The 20,205-nt window shown below is 50.2% G+C and overlaps 1 protein-coding gene across 1 annotated transcript in view; it reads right to left on the bottom strand.

The window, feature by feature from the left end:
- COL23A1 (collagen type XXIII alpha 1 chain) overlaps positions 1-20,205 on the bottom strand; it is a 403,501-nt gene that overhangs the window by 18,000 nt on the left and 365,296 nt on the right. The window contains exons 6-9 of the mRNA XM_002689036.5: positions 7,992-8,018; positions 6,523-6,549; positions 5,131-5,157; positions 981-1,097 (exon numbers count right to left, since the gene is read on the bottom strand). Coding sequence (XP_002689082.4) covers positions 981-1,097; positions 5,131-5,157; positions 6,523-6,549; positions 7,992-8,018 — 198 coding nt within the window. The remainder of the gene's footprint in view (positions 1-980; positions 1,098-5,130; positions 5,158-6,522; positions 6,550-7,991; positions 8,019-20,205) is intronic.

Raw genomic sequence — 20,205 nt, forward strand, 5'->3', positions numbered from 1 at the left:
AGCACTGAGGCGGGGTGGGGTTGGGGTGTCACAGTTGCCTGAGCCTGTATCTCCTGCCAGACCCTGGGCTGGGGCTGCATGTACGTTCTCTCATGCAAGTGCACTTTTGTCCTCACCAAACCTCTGAAAAGTGGGTGTCACTGTCCTCACTTCACAGATGAGAAAGCTGAGGCTCAGGGAGTTATGTGCCCAGCACAACAAGGAATCGGTGAGCTAGTAGAGCAGTTGCCCTGATAGGGGACCCTGGAGGCAGTCTAGGGGGTGGTGCCAGCTCTGCGCTGGAGGAAGCACAGTCCAACCTGAGCCCTTGGGGGAGGGAAAGGGGGCGGTACAATGAGGTCTGACCCCGCTGTTTGGCTTAGGACTAGGGGCACAACAGTGGCTTCATATAGGGAGAAAGAGAGAGAGAGAGATGGAGAGAAAAAAGAGAGAGAGGGAGAAGAGGTTGGTAGAGAGGTGCAGAGACAGGGTTTCAGGGTCAGGACTGGGACTGAGATTATAACCAAGGTCAGAATCTAAATGCAGTTAGAGATTGGGGTTAAGAGTTGGGCCAGAGTCTGTAGGCGTGAGTTAGGGCTTGGATAACAGTCTGAACTGGGGGTGTGGATCTGGATTTGGAAATGAGTTTGGGGTCAGACCTGGGTTTGATTCCTGGGTTGGGAAGATCTCTGGGAGAAGGAAATGGCAACCCATTCCAGTATTCTTGGCTGGGAAATCCCATGGACAGAGGAGCCTGGCGGGCTACAGTCCGTGGGGTCACAAAGAATCTGACATGACTGAGCGACTAACACTTTCTCTTTCACTTGGGATCAAGGCCTATGTTGGGGTCAAGGACCTGGTTTGTGTTAGATTAAGGTGTGATTGGAGTAGGAGTCTGGGTTGGGGCTGGGGATAGGAGAGGGTGGGGGTTGGTTGTGGGATCAGGGTTGGGAGGTTTGGTAACCACGTCCCGCGTGGTCCAGCTCCATGCCCTCTTTTACCTCTGGGCCTGGTGCTCCCCTGGGGCCATCTTTCCCAGTGTCGCCAGGAGGGCCCCGGGCCCCAGGGGGTCCTGGAGGCCCTGGAGGCCCAGCAGCTCCATCTTGCCCTGGATCTCCCTGAAAGAGATGGGGCCCAGCATGACTCTGAGGGTGGGCGGAGGGAGTTCTGGCCTCCAGAGAGAGAGATAGAGGCCTCCTCAGAGGGGTGGCCAGATGTCTTCGCCTTCCCAGCATGCGGCCGGCTCAGAGGAAAGGGCCTTGTTATTGCGCCTCTTGCTACTTCTTGGTATACAAAGGGACAGGACAGGTCCCTTGGTATATAAAGGGACATGACCTACACCTCTGCATGAGAGGCCAATAGGATCTCGTACCCTCCCCCATATGCATCATTGCTCCAGCTCTCAGTGCCTGAAGCCCAGCTATGGAGTTCAGGTGAGAGATGAGATGTATTAGGTGTGGGACAAAGCACACGTGCCCAAACAGCCCCCTTCCTTTTGGAAGGGAGGGGACTGTTTGCCTCCTGAAAGACCTTCCTGGTCGCTCAGCTCTGGCTTTATTAAGTGCTAGAGGCACACTCTCAGGCATTGATCCCAGAGAAACACTGAAAATATTGAAAATTAGAAACATGTCCACACAAAAACCCATACGTGAACATTCACAGCAGCTTTATTCACAATAGCTCCTCATGAGAAACAATCCAGATGTCCTTCAATGGTGAATGGTTAACCAACTGGGGTACGTCCGTATCTCGGAGCACTGCTCAGCAATAAATAAAAAACAGAACACTGACTCACGCAACAGCGTGGATGCGTCTCAAGAGATTTATGCCGAGCGAAAAAAGCCAGTCTCAAAAGATGGCTACTAGATGACTGGGCTACACGAGATTCTTGGAATGCAAATTTGCGGAGATGGAGCACCGATCAGCGGGGTTAGGGATGGGGGCTCGAAAGGAGATAACTACAGCTATAGGTGGAGAGCAGGAGGGCTTTTTGTGTGGTGGTTGCACAAATCTCAAGAGTGATAAGATCGCATGGAAATACACAGATGCACAAATAAGTAAAATGGGTGAAGTTGGAATAAGGTTGGTGTATTATATCAATGTCAGTTTCCTGGTTGTGGTTGTACTATAGCGATGTAAGATGTCACCATTGAGGGAAACTGGATGATGGGAACATGGGATATTATTTATTACAACTGCATGTGAAACTATAATTATCTTAAAAAAACAAAAAAGCGACAAAGGTACACACCATCTCTTTCTTGCAGCACCCAGTCTCTGACTCTTGGCTGTGTTAGTAACGGGTTAGACCTCAGGCAGCCAGAGCCCTCACCTTGTGGCATGTCCCCGAAAGGAGGAGAGACTGCAGAGCCCCTGGTACTTCCTGATGCTCTCAGGGGTGCCTGCCCAGTACTGGCTTAGGGCACAGTAATGGGGCATCCCTGGCTCACAGTGCCAGCAACTCCCAACCCACCTGTTGCCAAGAAAGGAAGAAGGCATTTGTAGATTGGGCCCCTGCTGCATGCCCAGCGCTGAGGGGTGAGGTTGTCTCACCCAATCCTGTGACCACCTGGCCAGGGCACTGCTACTTATTTAACAGATGAAGAAGCCAGGGGTTAGAGAGTAACGATTTACCCAGGGTTACAGAGTAAGGAAGGGCAGGATCTCTTCTGGCTACTGAGGCAAGAGTCTCCTTTAGACAGATTTTTTTCATCTGTGGACCCCACGCTATGAGAAAACTTGCCTCTCTAGACCATGGCACATATGACATAGCTCACTTGTCTTCCCAATTAAAAAATTAACTGAAATTCTCAATGTCCACCACACAGATCTTCTGACCAGTCTGACTTAGCCAGGGTCCTGACCAAGAGACTAGAACTCCAGCCAAAAGACAATGGCTCAGAGTGGCAGTGGGGGGTGATTCCTGTCTCACTTTACACTGTGTTAGGAATCACCTGCTAAACAATTCAAAGGCTCAGAGTGGGAACCACTGATATGGACTCTCCTTATCAAGGCAGAAAATTAATGTCAACACTTGAGCATGTTCTAGAGGGTGTTTAACTTCTCCTGAGTTACTTGGAATGAGGCTGGACACCCTTCTTCCCCCAGGATCGGATGGCTGAGGTCTCCCCCTAGGAACGCGGGATGAGTCGAGGGGAGCGTGCACACCAGCAGCCCAGACTCGGCCAGTCTACCTTGAGGATCCGGCGACTGTACATGTGATGGTCTCTACTTATAAAGTCCAGATTGAGCCTCGGGAAAACCATCTAGTCAGCAAATAGGTGTTTGATGAGAAAGGCAGGAGGGTGATTTGGAAACCACCAGGCTATTTCTGGAGGCAAAACCACTTAACCCAGCCTGGAGAGAGGAAGGGCGTTGGAAGTGACGGACCACAGTGAGAGGATAACAGGGAGGAAGGCCAGGGGTCTCCAAACGGAGGAAACAGGCTCCAAGTGTCAGACATTTTTTATCTTTCTCTAAAGTGTCAGGAGGAAACAAACAAGTGTCAAATTCTTTTCCTTCTCTACACAAATTTAAAAAGAGGTTTCTCTTAAAATTCTGTGTTGCCATGATGACACCTGGCTCCACCTGAACTTAACTTTTCTCAAACCTTGAGCTAACCAAGGTGTTCTTCTTATGGAAATGTTTGTCTTCAGCTATGTTAATGAACTATATATTTACCCTAGACTCAGTCTTTCTTCAGGTTGGTTCTGCCTGGACTCAGAACCGATAAAGGCTCAACAAACCTGTATGTTTTCCTCATACATTGTTCTCCTAATCTATGTTAATGAAACTATATATTTACTTGGAAAACTGCCTTTCTTCAAGATTCATGCCAAGCATTTTATGTCTGGGATGACTCACTTGGTGCCAATGTTATCTCAAAATGCATGTTGTGGGTGCCACTCTGAGACATCTCCTTTCTCTAATCAACAGCTCACTGATAGGTATATAACCTACTGCTGAAGGCTAGCAGGGGGGCACTCTCTCTGCCCCCTTCTGATGTCTATGTCAGAAGCCTTTCTCTATCACTTTTATAGTTGAATAAAACTTTATTACACAAAAGCTCTGAGAGATCAAGCCTCGTCACTGGCCCCCGATTGAATTCTTCTCCTCCAGAGGCCAAGAATCCCTATGTCTTTCGTGGTTCATCAACAGCCTTTTAACAGTCTCCAAAGAGGGCTGCTATGCTTGATCCCATCCCTTGGGTTCTTCTGCAAAGGGACCTCGCCCTCCCCCAAGAGCTGGAGTCCATTTCTTCACCCTCTTGACTTGGGTGGGTTCTGTGACTTCTGTGACCAACAGAATGCTGTGGACATGACGCTGTGTCCCTTCTGGAGGAAGATTTTAACTGGCCTCCTGCCTCTTGGAATGCTACTCTTGGAACGGCCCTTCTCCCACCAGGCTGGGAGGGGCCTGAGCCACACAGAGATCCATGAGCGGGCATCTCCGGCTGAGCTCTCCACCAATAGCCACATGAATTGCCAAGACATGCTTTGTGGAGCCCACCCAGCAGGAGTCCTCAGTCTGCTTCAGACTCTGTTGAAGAGACCCCTGGTTTGTCAGGAGGCACTTCTGGGTACCTGGCCCAGGGGGCATGGAGGGCTAGAGGAGACTCTGACCTACTGTTCCCACTCAGCTGGGTACCCACTTTCCTGATTGCCATGAACCTTCATTTCAGGGGCTTGGGATATAGGATGTCACCCCCACTCACAGTTGGAGAAACTGAGTCTCAGAGAAGGAAGTGATACTTCACATCACTCGACTGGTAAGTGGCAGAATTGAACTCTGGGCTCAGGGCATCTGGCTCCAACCACAGTCTTCCCTCTTCCTGGGTGCCAGCTGCTCTCGGGAAGATCAGTCTCTAGTCTGGGCCCGGTGCCAGCCCCACTTTCTGCATGTCTATGGTGATAAGGGTGACCAGGATGTCTGCTTGTCTGTGCAGAGAATGGAAGCTTTGGCCAAATCAAGGTGCTTGGAGCTTCTACCCGATGGCTGCTTAAGTAAAAACAGGCAGCAAGATAGACCACGGGTGGGGAGGGGGCTGTCACTCCCTTCTTTCTGTGATCAGCATAGGGATCCAGAAGAAACACTTATTATGGTATAAAACAAACCATGCGGGGTCGGGGGAGGGTCTTGCTCGGGTCTTACCTGGGGGCCAAAGTCTCCTGGTGCGCCCTAGGAACAAAAACAGGATGATCTATCACCAGTACGTCTACTACTTCTTCACATGTGTGGGGCATTTGCTCTGCGCTCAGTGCTTCATATACATGGTCTCACTCCAATCCTAATAAAAATAACGTGCAGACGCTACCTTATCTCCATTTCCAAGGAGGAAACTGAGGCACAGAGAGGCTAAGTAACTTGCCCAAGGTCACACAGCTAGCAGATCCAGGGCTTGGAGTCAGGCGGTCAGCTATCTATTGCTAGCCTCCAGACACAGTGGAGTAGAACCCGCGAACTTCCAAATAATGATGGATGATAACTGATTCACTGCTTGAAGTCACCAAGCTTTGGAGCAGTGTGCTATGTAGCAGTAGATGCCAAGACAACAATTTTTCTCTGGTTTCAAGAGAGAGGTCTCCCTGCCTTCATCATTTCTACGACTCAGTGGCATTAGCCAGAACTGGCATGAAGGCAACCACTCCACCTGCCAACTGGTGCCTATTCTTTGTTCATCTACAAAGAACACTTAGTCTGTTACCTTGCGCAGTCTTCTCCATGAGAAGTTGGTTTTAATTTACAGATGGAGTAACTGAGGCCCACAGAGCTGGGCAGTTTGCCAAAGACGACACAGTTGCAGTGGAATGCACACCTGAGGCTCCAAACACCAGATCCTGTGCCTTGCTCAGCCCTGATGGGGGACGGGAACCCTGGCTATTCTGACCTACACAGGGCACGTGGCAATGGGGGTTGTGGGTGGCGCAGCACAGCCTGGCCCTGTCCTGCTTAAGAAGTGTCTGTCGGTTCTGTCACACCCAGGGCTGTTCTGGCCCCTGACTCCACTGTGGGACACACAGGTCTCCCCTCTCTCCTGCTCCCTCCAAGGCACCTGGAGTCCCAGCCCTCCAGAAGTCTGACTGTGACATTTAGTGCCCAAATGCCAGGGAAGTCCTTCTCACAAAGAGCTACAAATATCCTGGGGCTAGCTCTCTACCATTTGTTTTCCTGGGAAGTGTTCTCCCCACGAAGAATGCCATCAACAGTGTTCAATTCCCCAGGCTTTTCTGGTACCTTCCTCTTTTCAGGATTGATAATTTTGGAAACCCATCATTTTGGATAGACTATGCTTTGAGATTTGTTACACTCTGGTGCCAGAAGAATTCAGATTCAACCCTCCAGGTACTTTAACTTGTCACACGTAAGCCTTGTAACCATTTTAGGAGGTAGGCACCACTAACCCCACTTCACAGATGAAGAAACTGAGGCTCCAGGAGGGGATGTGACTTGCCCAAGGTCACATCCTGGGACTGGGGTTTGAAGGCAGGTTTCTGGCCTCCTTTTTCAGCCCGCCATATCTGGACAGCCTCCAGCAGCACTTACCTTTTCCCCTTTGGGGCCCGGAAGTCCCTGGAGAAGGAATATAGAGAAAGAACATGGGTGAGTGAAGAGGACTAGGCTGACCCCCTTCTGGTTTCCCTGAGGCTCTGAGGGCAGAAAGGCCTGTGAGGCTGCGCAGAGCTGTGGGTGGCTGAGTGAAAAGACATGTGAGCCTATCAGCCTTTAGCTGCCCGTGCCGGCCCCAAGGAAGCTCTGCACCTCAGTCCTCACCATGAGGAAGACAGGGCACTGGGGCAGTCACTGGCATCCTCTCTGAACAGGGGCAAGTGTGCTAGGCACTCCCCCTAGAGAACAGAGCTCTCCTTGCTCAGCCCTCGCTGTGCCCAGACACCAGTGAGGAGTCATTGACTCCTGGGTCTGGAGGTGTGAGAAGGTGGAGGTGGCTCCTGGCAGGCCACGGTGGTTGCCATCACCCTCTGGCTGCAGGGAAATGTGTCTCTTTCAGTCTTGCCAAGTTATTAACACCAGGACTTCTAGGGAAGCGGGTCAGGTCACACACAAGGCACTGACTGCGGGGCTCAGAGACCCTGGGGTTGGGGCTAAGCTGCGGTGGGGCCAGTTTGGCGTTCACACTCTTGGTCAGGGGCCTTGATCACTGGGATGGATCACTCCATCCCAAATCATGTTCTCTTCAGCTAGTAATGGATTCGCTCATTCACTCTTTCAACAACTCGTCTGTCTAGGTACTGGGTTCTTTCCTCCCATCCTTTAATAATGTACCCAGCATCAGTCAGCTCTCCAATCATTTGTTAATCCATTCATTTTTCACTCAGTTGTCTGCCCAACCATCACGCATTTATACATGCACAAACTCATCTACTCTTGCTTCCATCCAACTATCTGTACAGTGTTTGATTCATTACCTCACTTGACTGTCCTTCCTTCCACCCACTCATCCATCCACTCATCCGTCCATCTGTCCATCAATCTATCCATCCATCTGTCCTTCCTTTCTTCCATCCATATCCAATTATTAATTTAATTATGCTATCTCTGTGCATCTTATTTATTCTGCTAAGGACGCCCATGGACCACCTCTGACCCAGGTGTTGAAAACCCTTCAACATGATGTCCACCATCCAACTCCTGAGACTGTATGAGGGTATGCTATGTGCTGAGGGCCTGCTGGGAGGGCAGGTGTTTTGAGGGCTGACTGGACACCAGGGAGTGTTGTTCACAGTTTTTTGCATTCCCAGCATCCCTGTGGGGAGAGTTAATAGGACTGTTTGACAAAAAAAGAAGTCTCATGCTTGGGAGGTGAAAAGGCCTCCACAAGGTTGCACAGTCAGTAGTGGGTGGGGCTGGATTCGAACTCAACTCTGACAGTCAAATAGCTTCTCTCCATGTTGAACCACATTCTCAGTGGCTCCTCCCTCTGGCGTCCATGGTCATTCCCAACCCCAGGGGCAGCCCCATCCCAGGACACCTACAACTGCCCTGTTATCACTTACAGGCTTTCCATCCAGACCCAGTGGCCCCTGGAAAACGAGAAAGAGAGACAGAGAGAGCACAGAGGTTATATTTCTTCTGTGTTTTATGACCCAGAGGCACTGGGTGACAAGAGACCAAAGCCTGCCCTGAGTTCATGGTCTTGGGTACATTTCACATGGACTCAGGCTGGGGGCATCTCTGTGTTGTTTGTTGCCCAGGATCCCCTCCTCCGAAAACAGAGCCCATTTCTCCTTCAAAGCCACCTGCCTCCATCACCCCACAGGATTTGGACATGTGACCACATTCTCTCCGCCAGGCTGAGTGGTTCAGGAATGAGTGTCATGCCTGAGACTCTGAATGGTGGAGCTTTAGCTTTGTGGTGTCTGCAGATGGCCAGTGACCACTGCACAGAAGCCTTCACTATCTCCCCTTCACCTGTCTACACACCTGACGAAGCCTTGCTGAGCTCCACCTCCTTGTGGGGGAATAGAGGAATCCAATGGGGGTGCCATGGACTGGGTCTGCCTGGTCTTGACCAACCCTTGCCCGCTGGGCCTAGCTGTAAACAGTCAGTTTCCCTGGCTGGGTCTCCAGACTGCCCTGGCAGACAGTCATCCACCAGTTCCCCAGATGCCGTGACAATGGCTACCCGTTGGTGCCCTTGCTCAAGGCCCTCACTCCAGGAAGGAAACCAGGGCAGTTCTTAAAGATGGTCCCCTAAGTGCTTCTGGCCACTCACTTTACATTCAAGTCAAGGGTCTGGATGTCAGGGCAATGGCCTGGGGGCAGCTGGGGTCCCAGGGGAAGGGGGAATGGGGCCATTTCAAGGGTTCAGGCCCTGGGGTCTCCTTGTGAGGTGCAATTTCAGTCCCTGCCATCTGAGCTCAGCAGGAGCTACATGAGCTGGCCTGTCTCCTCGGGCCAGCTCCTGGCCATCTTGACCTGGATCCGTATGAAAGGGCTCTTCTCTTCAGCAGTCCACTAAGAGTGGGCCTTGCCCCCATCTACCCACCACGGGCTCCGGTCCTGATAAGGCCATGTCCCTCTGGGCATCTCTACCTGAGACCCCTCACCCTGGCCTGGCCTTCCCAGCTGCCATAACACAGAGGGCCCAGTCCCATCCTGGGTCTCTTCTGGGGCTATTGGTGGCCTCTATACTCTGCCTGAATTGTAACAGAAGCCCTGTGTAAGGCAGGTGTTATCATTCCCATCTTACAGAGGAGGAAGCTAGGTCCAGTGAGGGGAAGGCATTGCCCCAGGCCAGGCAGCCAGAAGTGGGAACTGGAGCCCAGATGGCAGGGACTTAAATTCTGTGTGGACACAGAAACCTATACCACACTAAGCCCTGGCAGTGGTCTCACCTGGGCTCTGGCCACTCTCTCCCCATCTTGTCTGCCCTTGTATTCCTCTGTTCAAACTCTCCTTGCTCTATCCCATTGCCCACTGGATCTTGCCTGTCCCTGGACCCCCAGTCACCTTGTCCAGAGTGGTTGCCACTGCAGACTCTGTGCCCAGGCCCTGAGTGTGTCTGTCCATCCTGCTGACCTGAGCCCAGACATAGTGCACACTTTGCCCCTCTTTATTCTGCATGGTTTAAAAAAGTCATAATGCAGATGGAAATTAAAAAGAGACGAAGATGCAGCTTGGAACTAAGTAACACTCTTTCCTTTTCAAGAAATAAGAAGGCGAGGATGCAGAGAAAAAGGAAGCCCTGTGTGTTACCGATGGGAATAAACCGTGCAGCCGCTAGGGAAAACAGTATGGAGCTTCCTCAAATAATAAAAAACAAAACCACCTTATGATCCGGCAATTCCACGTCAGGGTATTTATCCAAGAAAAATGAAAACAATAATTCAAAAAGATACCTGCACCTCCATTGCAGCATTTTTCACAATAATGAACAGAGAAACAACCTAAGTGTCACTGATGGATAAACTGATAAGAAGATGTGGCGCGTGCGCACACACACACACACACACACACGAAAACACTATTCAACCATAAGAGAATGAGAGGAGCTTGCCTTTTCAACAACATGGCTGGACTGTGAAGTGCATTATGCTAAGTGAAGAAGTCAGGCGGAAAAAGACAAATACCACATGATCTCATTTATGAGTGAGTGAGTGAGTGGAAGTCACTCAGTTGTGTCTGACTCTTTGTGAACCCACGGACTATAGTCGATGGAATTCTCCAGGCCATAATGAAGGAGGAAACAGACAGAACAGGCTCCATCTTGGGCCGGACTGTGGACTTTGAGCTATATGCCTACTATCTATGGAAATGACATACCAACTGGAAAACCAGGCCCCCTGGATGGAAGAGCCCCAGGGCTCGTACCTGGACTCTGTTGCCTAAAAGAATACCCTAATTATCTGTGTAACCGAATAGAATCATAAATTCTATTATGCTTGATTCATGGGGTTGCAAAGAGTTGGACACGACTGAGCGACTGATCTGATCTGATCTGATTATGCTTATTGGGGTATGACCACAGGCCTGTTGATAATTGCCCACTGTTAACTACCTAGGCTTCAGTTCAGTTCAGTTCAGTTCAGTCGCTTAGTCGTGTCAGACTCTTTGTGACCCCATGAATCACAGCACGCCAGGCCTCCCTGTCCATCACCAACTCCCGGAGTTCACTCAGACTTACATCCATCGAGTCGGTGATGCCATCCAGCCATCTCATCCTCTGTTGTCCCCTTCTCCTCCTGCCCTCAATCCCTCCCAGCATCAGAGTCTTTTCCAATGAGTCAAGTCTTCGCATGAGGTGGCCAAAGTACTGGAGTTTCAGCTTTAGCATCATTCCTTCCAAAGAAATCCCAGGGCTGATCTCCTTCAGAATGGACTGGTTGGATCTCCTTGCAGTCCAAGGGACTCTCAAGAGTCTTCTCCAACACCACAGTTCAAAAGCATCAATTCTTCGGCGCTCAGCTTTCTTCACAGCCCAACTCTCACATCCATACAGGCATATGAATTACGGGTTAACTTTGATTGTATCTTTCTTTTCCTTTGTTCAGACTAGTTTCAGGGAATTTGGGGAGGTGGGTTTGAGCATGTACACTTAGGGTATATAAGGTTTTCTGAAAACCTGGTCAGGGTCCTTGGCTAAGAGGAGATTCTGCCTTGGGCCCGCCGGTGTAATAAACTGCACTCCACTATCTGTATTATCCTTCTGAGTGAGTTTGTTTCCCAGAACACGTGGCTACAACATTTGGTGCATGGGCCGGGAAACTCCTCACTTTGAGGAGACAAGTCCCATTTGGGACTACTCCGAGGCCTTGCGGCTGGAATCTTCTAGAGGGGGTAAGATGCCTCGCCCTTTTGGAAGGATTCTGCTTCTCAGTGCCTGGACCTTTCATGTTAGTAGGTAGTGGACGGCAGCAGGGGAACTGAGTGCTCAGGTGAGGAGGAACCCACCCAGCAGGGTGGAAGAGGGGGCCTGATCACCCCCCTGGGAGGGACTATAAGGGGCATGGGCCCACAGGAGCCTGGAATAGGCAAGTGGAAGCGATTGCTTGGTACACAGGTTGACGATAGTGTTAGGGCTTGGGAAGGAAATTTGTGAAGGTCATTTAGGAGGTGGTGTCCACACCGTCTTGGGGAAAATTATTACCAAGCAATTCCCAGGGGATTTTTAGGAGAAGAAACTTGGTTTTTGTGTGCTCGTATTCTGCCCTCCCCAAGGAGGTCTCCCATCTGCTGTGATCCCCTCGGAATTGTCAGGCTAGAAGGAGGGGGATACATAAGTGAGTATGAGTTGGCTTTTCCGGAGACAGCCTGGGACGTGGGATATTTAACCCATCTGTATTTTAATCCACACCTGATCAAGCCCACCAAAGCAGAACAGACTTTAAAAGTTAAGGGAGAAACAGTCTTCAATCACGTGGTGTTCTGGTTCGGCTGTGCTGACCGACAGGTGAAGACACGCCAATCCCCCTTCTTCCTCTGGGATCTGGCAGGTAAGGCTATTCTCACCCAATTAGGAGGGAGGCAGAATGGCAATTTAAGTGTCATTGAGCGGAAATATCAGAAGTACATAGGGTACTGAGAACTTCGTAGACAGAATGAAAAGGAAAAGTAGAAGGTCCGAGAAGGTAAGCAAGATGTGGGGGAAGTAAATCTAAGGCAAGTGTATTGGAGTGCATGATTAAAAATTTAAAGAAGGGATTTGGAGGAGACTATGGGGTCAAAATGACGCCTAACTGCCTCCGCATATTCTGTGAGGTCGAATGGATGGCCACCAGAGAACACCATGAACTTAAAAATAGTGGAAGAGTCTATACAGTAGTCACAGGAGAGCCAGGACACCTGGATCAATATCCATATATTGACTCATGGCTAGGGTTAGCTCAAGATCCTCCTACTTGGACAAGATTCTGTATTCAGAAGGGAAAGGGAAAAATATTAGTGGCACAAAAATTGACTGATGATAAAAAAGGAAATTCTACAGGATTTGGACGGGGAAGACCTGACCCCTCCCCCATACTGGATAATGTCGTGCCTGCCTCTCAGTGTTCCACCAGGACCGGAGGCCGCCTTAATGCTTGATCCAGGGCCAGGTGAAGTCCTGCAGCAGCAACTGCTCTTCCACCAGCTCTCCCAGAGTTCCTAGAGCCACGGTTTCGGCAGGCTCCAATCCCAGCAATGGAGACCTCTGGTCAACTCCCCCAGAATTCTACCTCAGCTGGACCTCCTAGATTGTATCCAACTCTCCCGTAACCCCTCAAGATGAATGGAGGTTGCACAATCTCCCGGAAAGGAAACCGGACGGGCTAAACAGTCAAAAGAGAGAGTTAACTCAACAATTCCCTGAGGCCTGAGCAGAAGACAACTCACCCCCTCCCCAGGCTTGCAAAACAAGTCCCACTGGTAATAGAACTCAAACTCGGTACAATTACCTGAGCACCTGCCTTGCTAAGCCATTTACTCTTTACATGACTGAAAAGGACAAGGTGGCTACAGGAGTGTTGTCCCAGACTATGGGGACATGGGACAGACCAGTGACTTATTTCTAATCAGCTGGACAGTGTTGCCACTGGGTGGCTGGGATGCTTACGGGCAGTTGCTGCAGTTGCCTTACTGGTCCGGGAGGCAACCAAGCTGACTTTGGGCGAAGATTTGTTCGTAAAAATCCCACACGAGGTCAACATTTTCCTGCGAGGGGACCCCCATAAATGGCTGTCGACATCCCGGATTACTCAATACCAGGGACTGTTATGTGAGAACCTCCATGTTACTACTGAGCCTTGTCAGGCCCTGAATCTGGCCACTGTCCTTCCTGTGGGAGAAGGTGGGTCCTCACATGATTGCAAGGAAATATGCCAGCAGACTTGACTTGAGAGACCAGCCAATCCCGGACCCAGATTTGCTTCTGTACACCAAGGGCACCAGCCTGGTGAAACAAGGACAATGACTGTCAGGATATTCAGTAGTCACGGAAGAAACCATCGTTGAGGCTCGCTCTCTGCCATCACACTGGTCCGCTCAACAGGCTGAACTATATGCTCTAATCCAGGCCCTCCAGCTGTCAAAAGGACAAAATCTCAGAACCGCACTGCCTGCTCACAGGTCAATGCTGCCTCTCGGCACAGACGGAAACCTCCAGGGATTCAGGTAAAAGGCACGTTGCCCTTTGAACACCTGGAAGTGGACTTTACTGAAATGAAACCTCACCGACACTACCATTACCTGCTGGTCATGGTATGTACGTTCTTGGGATGGGTAGAAGCTTTTCCTACCTGGACTGAAAGAGCATCAAAAGTAGCCCGGTGCCTGCTTAGGGAGATAGTTTCCAGATTTGGATTTCCTACCAGCATTGGATCAGACAATGGCCCGGCTTTTGTAGCTGATTTAGTATAACCAGTAAGCAAAACTTTAAAGATCAAGTGGAAATTACATACAGCATATAGGCCCCAGAGTTCTGGGATGGTGGAAGGAGCCAGCCGGACACTTAAAGAGACTCTCCAAGTGGATCATAGAGACTGACTGCTCCTGGGTGGACTTGTTTCCGACGGCTCTGCTCAGACTCAGGATGACCCCACAGTCCCATGGCTCTTCTCCGTACAAAATTGTGTATAGGAGGCCCCCTCCCATAATAAAACAGGTGTCAACAAATTTGCCTCAGGTAAGGGGAGATGAGATTTCACAGCAGATGGACAACTGGGTAATAATAAATCAGGTAACTAAGTTTGTACAAGAAAGGGTGCCATTCCCCCTTGGGGAACAGATTCACGAATTTGTGCCCAGGGATCAGGTGCGGTCATGGACTGGAAACACGACTCCTTGGCCCCATATTGGAAGGGTCCATATACTGTTGTTCCAACCAGCGCTACTGCAGTTAAAGTTGCAGGTGTCACTCCCTGGATCTTCCACATGAGGGTGAAGAGAGCATACCACGCAGACCCAGAGGACACCGAGTGGACTATACAACAGGACCCCACTGATCCCCGTGAAACCAAGATCATCTTAAAGAAGAAACAGAGATGAAGCTCTACAATCAACTGCTGGTACAAGGACTTGCTGGTATCATCTTAAGACTAACCATAGTTTCAGTACAAAGAGGGACCTGTGCTATAATTAAAGTTGAATGTTGTGTATATATTCCTGATTTATCTGGCTATATATCAGCCACCCTAGATGACATGAAAGGTCAGGTAAAAGTTATGTTTGATGATAATCTTCCTTTTTGGACTTCGGTCCTATTTTAGGTGAAGGGTGATGTGTGGAAAACTATATTTACCATTGTTACAGTTGCCTTGATAGTTCTGCTTTGTGGACCCTCTATTTTACAATGTTTTATGAACTTTGTAACCCAAAGGTTGATGTCGTTCTCCCAAATTGGAGGTTGGAGAGTCAGGATGCAATATATCCCTATGAATGATGCTCATACTTTGAGTTAAGAGCATCACGAGTGGGGAATGAAGGAGGAAACAGACAGAACAGGCTCCATCTTGAAAGCAGGACTCCATCTTGGGCCGGACTGTGGACTTTGAGCTTTATGCCCAGTATCTATGGAAACGACATACCAACTGGAAAACCAGGCCCCCTGGATGGAAGAGCCCCAAGGCTCGTACCTGGACTCTCTGTTGCCTAAAAGAATACCCTAATTATCTGTGTAACCGAATAGAATCATAAATTCTATTGTGCTTATTGGGGTATGACCACAGGCCTGTTGATAATTGTCCACTGTTAACTACCTAGGCTTAAGGCATATGAATCATGGGTTAACTTTGATTGTATCTTTCTTTTCCTTTGTTCAGACTAGTTTCAGGGAATTTGGGGAGGTGGGTTTGAGCATGTACACTTAGGGTATATAAGGTTTTCAGAAAAACTGGTCAGGGTCATCGGCTAAAGGAGACTCTGCCTTGGGCCCGCCGGTGTAATAAACTGCACTCCACTATCTGCATTGTCCTTCTGAGTGAGTTTGTTTCCCAGAAGGCGTGGCTACAACAATAATACTGGAATGGGTAGCCTTTCCCTTCTCCGGGGGATCTTCCCAACCCAGGAATTGAACCAGGGTCTCCTGCATTGCAGGTGGATTCTGTACCAACTGAGCTGTGAGTGAAACCCTCTTTTTATATGTGGAATATAACACCAAACAACAACAAAATAAACGAGCTTATAGATAGAACACACTGAAGGTTGCCAGAAGTAGGGGGGTGGGTGAAATGGAAGAAAAGGTAAAAAGGCACAACCTTCAAGTTACAAGATAAACAAGGTCTAGGGATGTAACGTACAGCAAGGATGACTCCAGTTAACAACACTGTATTGTATACTTGAAAGTTACTAAGAGGGTAGATCTCCAAAGTCTTCATTACAAGAAACAAAACAAAACAGAGACTAAGGTGTAGCTTAGAACTAAATGAAGCTCTTTTCTTCACATGCCAGGGGGCAGAACACAGCAGACCTCACTGCTAAGTCACCAGCAGCAGCTGGTGACATGAGCTGGCCTTGGAACTAGATTGCATCATGAGTTCAAGACACTCCGGATAAAGGCCAGGACACAGAGCAGGGCTTGCTTTGGACCTGACTCCCTTTCCTACATGGATCTGCCCTTGCCACAGCTCTGGGAGCCTGGTGCCACGTCCCTTCCTACAGATGAAGAAGCTGAGCCAGTGGGACTGTCCAAGGGCTTGAAATAGGCCCTACTCTCCATGGAATGCTCTCTCTCGCCGGTAGCACAGGATAGCAGGAGTGACGGATGGCTATCCAGGGAATCCGGGGAGAAGGCTCATAGGCTTTGCCTTCCTTCCAGGATTTCTGGTGCCTCTGACTCCCTGAGTGAGGAGACGAAAGGCTCTCTGGACCTTCTTTCACTTTGACCCTCTGCCAGGCCCAGTTCCAGTTGACGTGAGGCATGCAGTGCCACAGTGCCCCCCTTTTCTAGAAATGACTGTTACAGAAGGGAGCTTGGGGATGTTCCCTTGGCTTTGACCCCAGAGGGGAAAACTCAGTGCCACCAACTGTCTCTGAGAGCATTCTGAAGGCCAGACCTCAGCAGCACCCTCCTAAGAGTGACCAGGGGCCTCTTGCCTTCCAGGCAGGATGCTCCCTTCTGCCACCTCCAAGACTGTCCCAGTGGATCATTGACAGTGCAGCCTCGGTTCCCAGCTTACTAGTTTGTGAGAAACCCTCTACATGGCAGAAAACCAAGTTTACAATCCGGGGTCCTGTCTGTATTTGGGGTCACAGGGCCCTTGGCTCCTGGGACTTGATAAAGTTTGTAGTTTCAGAATAATGGCAGAGGGGGCATGAAGAGCACCAACCTTGGAAATGCCCACGGTGAGGCTGAAGGAAAGTTACGAGTTCCTCAGGGATTCAAAGCTGGAGCTGTATGTGGAGACTCCCATGGACAGAGGAGCCTGGCGGGCTACAGTTCATTGGGTCACAAAGAGTTGGACATGAGTGAAATGACTTAGCATGCATGTGGTTAGATATGATGCCAAGAAGATTCCCTTGGCAAACATAGAATGGTGATGTGCAGATACTTAGAGACCAGAGGGTGGGGGCCTGACTTCAGGGACGGAGCTGACCCACAGCCATGGCTTTGGTCTGTGGAGGTGGCTCTGGGCTCATCTCTGATGGCACGGAGGCAGGAAGGTTATGCCCAGGCCCTTGAATTCTCTGTCTGGAGAAATAGCTGATGCTTGGAGAGGCTGCTCGGTGACCACGGGTCACTGGGAGTCACCGAGGAGGGAACTCACAGAAGGGTGGGGTGGAGGAGGAAACAGCTTGGTTTTGGAGTCAGATGGACTTGCCCAGCTTTGGGGCATGATTCTGACCCCTCTTATCTTGGGAGAGGCTGGGGCCCGGGCTGTGACCCTTAGAGGATGGGCCCTGCCCACAGTCACCCTAATACTGCTTTTACCAAACTGGTGTCCATGGAACACTGGTGTCTTGCAGGGTGTTACAGGCTTGCCTGGGGGAAGGAATTCTATGGTCAAGTAAGGAGTTGTTGTTGTTACCAAGTTGTGTCCAGCTCTTTGAGACTCCAGGGACTGCAGCACTCCAGGCTTCCCTGTCCCTCAGTGTCTCTCGGAGTTTGCCTAAGTTCATGTCCATTGAACCGGTGATGCCATCCAACCATCTCATCCTCTGTTGCCCTCTTCTCCTGTCTTCAATCTTTTCCAGCATCAGGGTCTTTCCCATTGAGTCAACTGTTTGCTTCAGGTGGCCAAAGTATTGGAGTTTCACTTTCATCATCAGTCCTTCCAAAGAGTATTCAGAGTTGATTTCTTTTAAGATTGACTGGTTTGATCTCCTTGCTTTCCAAGGGACTCTTAAGAGTCTTCTCCACAGAAGATTTTTTGAACCATAGTTCGAAAGCATCAATTCTTCAGCATTCTGCCTTCTTTACTGTCCAATTCTCACATCCATACACAACTACTGGAAAGACCATATCCTTGAATATATGGACCTTTGTTGGCAAAGTGATTTCTTTGCTTTTTGTCATAGCTATCCTGCCAAGAAGCAATTGTCTTCTAACTTCATGATTGCAGTCACCATCCACAGTGAAGTAAGGAGCTATACCCTGTGAAATAGGTTTCTTTCCTGCAAGACTTGCCTGAGCCATCATTCTGCTTGTGGGTCTCCCAGAAGGCAGTGTTCCCAGCCTCACTGGATCCCTTGTCTCAGGGCCTGGCTGAATCTTTGCAAAGCAACTGTGATGGCAGGCTGTGTGGATGAACCTGGTGTTTCCATGAGTTGGAGGGAGGTCCAAGCCTGGCTCTGAGTGCTCTGTGAGGAAGAGAAACATTCTGGGGAAGGGTAGGCCTAGTAGATGGGCTGGACCAAGTCCAGGCTGAGTGCCCCAGCTGCTGACAAGCTGGCTTTGAGCAGGAGGGGAATGTACTGGGAAGCCAAGCCATCTGGAAGAGCAGAGCCCCAGACGGGGTGGTGGCAGGGCCTTGGTGGCAGGGGATCTTATCCTATCCAGACAGCCCTCCCTTCCCCGACTCTCGGCAGAGATGCTTCTCTCCCTGCATCTCCCACCAGAGGAGCAGAAGGAATGACACAGAGTGAAGGGAGGACTGGGCCTTCCCTGGGTTCAAACCCCCTCTCTGAGCCTCAGCTCCCACAGAACGGGTGACCCTGAGGGTCATATGCCACAACACTGTGCCTGGAGTTGCTTGGTCCCTGCTGGCTCCTTCCCCTGCCTGATCAAAGCCGTGGAATTCACCAGAGGTTTTCAACGCTTTCTGCCCTCCATGAAGCTAGACAGCTATTTACAAGGCTGGGTTATGCTTTAAACCACTCCTTCCTGGTGCAGATCAGCTGAGCTCCAGGGTGATTCTGGTTGTATAGAAGCAAACAGAACCTTGCGCTGTGCTGAACCTCAGGCCGGAGGACAGAGCCCCCGTGCTGGCCCACCCTCTTGCCCCGCTCAACAACCTGAGCAGCCTGGAACCTCAGTTTCCTCATCTGTAAAATGGAGGTCATGCCTTTCTCTCTAATGACAAGTTCAACATGGGTCCCAAGATAGTCTCCTTGGTCTCCTCTTTCAGATCAACCCAAGTTGTGAGACCTACAGGCAAGCAGACACGGAGTGGAGTCTGCACTGGCCCTGGGGTGGGCAGCACTGGGGAGGGATGTTTGGGTGGCCTTCCAAGTGGCTGGCAGTGAGATGCCAGGCTGTGCCACTGCCAACATCTCTTACCTTTGTGGGTTGGCTCCCTCCCTCACCCCTTGGTTATTTCCTAAGCAGGGTTCCATGGAGCCATCTTTCAAAAAAATATTAGCAAGTATGGCAAAATAGAGGAGGTTTCTCGGTGAAGTAAGTTTGGGCCAGGGAGTATGCCAACCCTATCACTGGAGCGTCTCAATGTGGCCATGGAACAAAGCCTTGGAGGGACCCCAGGGCAAAGAAGTTGTGCAGACTGTTTCCTCTGTGTGAGGCTGGCTCTGTTCCTCTCTGTTAGCTGTGGCTCAGGCCTCCCAACTGGCAAGAGTTATCTGTTGTATGGAGCTGAATCAATACACTGGCCGTGTTTAGACAGAGACAGGAGTAAATGCTCAGACCAGCCAGGGCTGGGTGACTATCTTGCTTTCTGGTTGTAATTAATGCTGACAGCTCCTGTAGGGGAATGGAGCACCCCCCAAATGCACCAGAACAGGGCCCCTGGATGGGGGGCTTACCAGGATTATCAGTCCAGGGTCCAGTAATTATGGCCCAGATGTTGACAATTCATCAAATTACAAGGCTGTTGGGGCCCAGAGTCCCAGCCCGGGGCGTGTGCTTTCCTGTGCAAAGGCTCTCTCATTAGGGCTGTCCAGTGGGCAAGGGGGTGGATGGGCAGCGCCCTCGGGCAGGTCAGTACCATGTGGTTCTGATTTCTCAGGTCAGACTGTTTGCATACACACGGGCCACAGCACAACTGTCTGGGCTTAGCAATTTCCCAGACTTGAATTCCACTGTAGGGTAAGGGAAGAAAGAACCCCCATTCATACGTCCAGGCTGGCTGCAGCTTGTGTCTTGGTGGTGGCATGTGGCTTCTTCTGGGGAACTCCTTCCTGGGGTCTCAAGCCCTTTGTAGAGTGGTCTTTGCAGTCACCTGATACACCTAACTCGGAGAAGGCAACGGCACCCCACTCCAGTACTCTTGCCTCGAAAATCCCATGGATGGAGGAGCCTGGTAGGCTGCAGTCCATGGGGTCGCTAAGAGTTGGACACGACTGAGCGACTTCACTTTCACTTTTCACTTTCATGCATTGGAGAAGGAAATGGCAACCCACTCT

Source organism: Bos taurus, chromosome 7 (assembly GCF_002263795.3).
Source record: "Bos taurus isolate L1 Dominette 01449 registration number 42190680 breed Hereford chromosome 7, ARS-UCD2.0, whole genome shotgun sequence".
NCBI lineage: Eukaryota > Metazoa > Chordata > Mammalia > Artiodactyla > Bovidae > Bos > Bos taurus.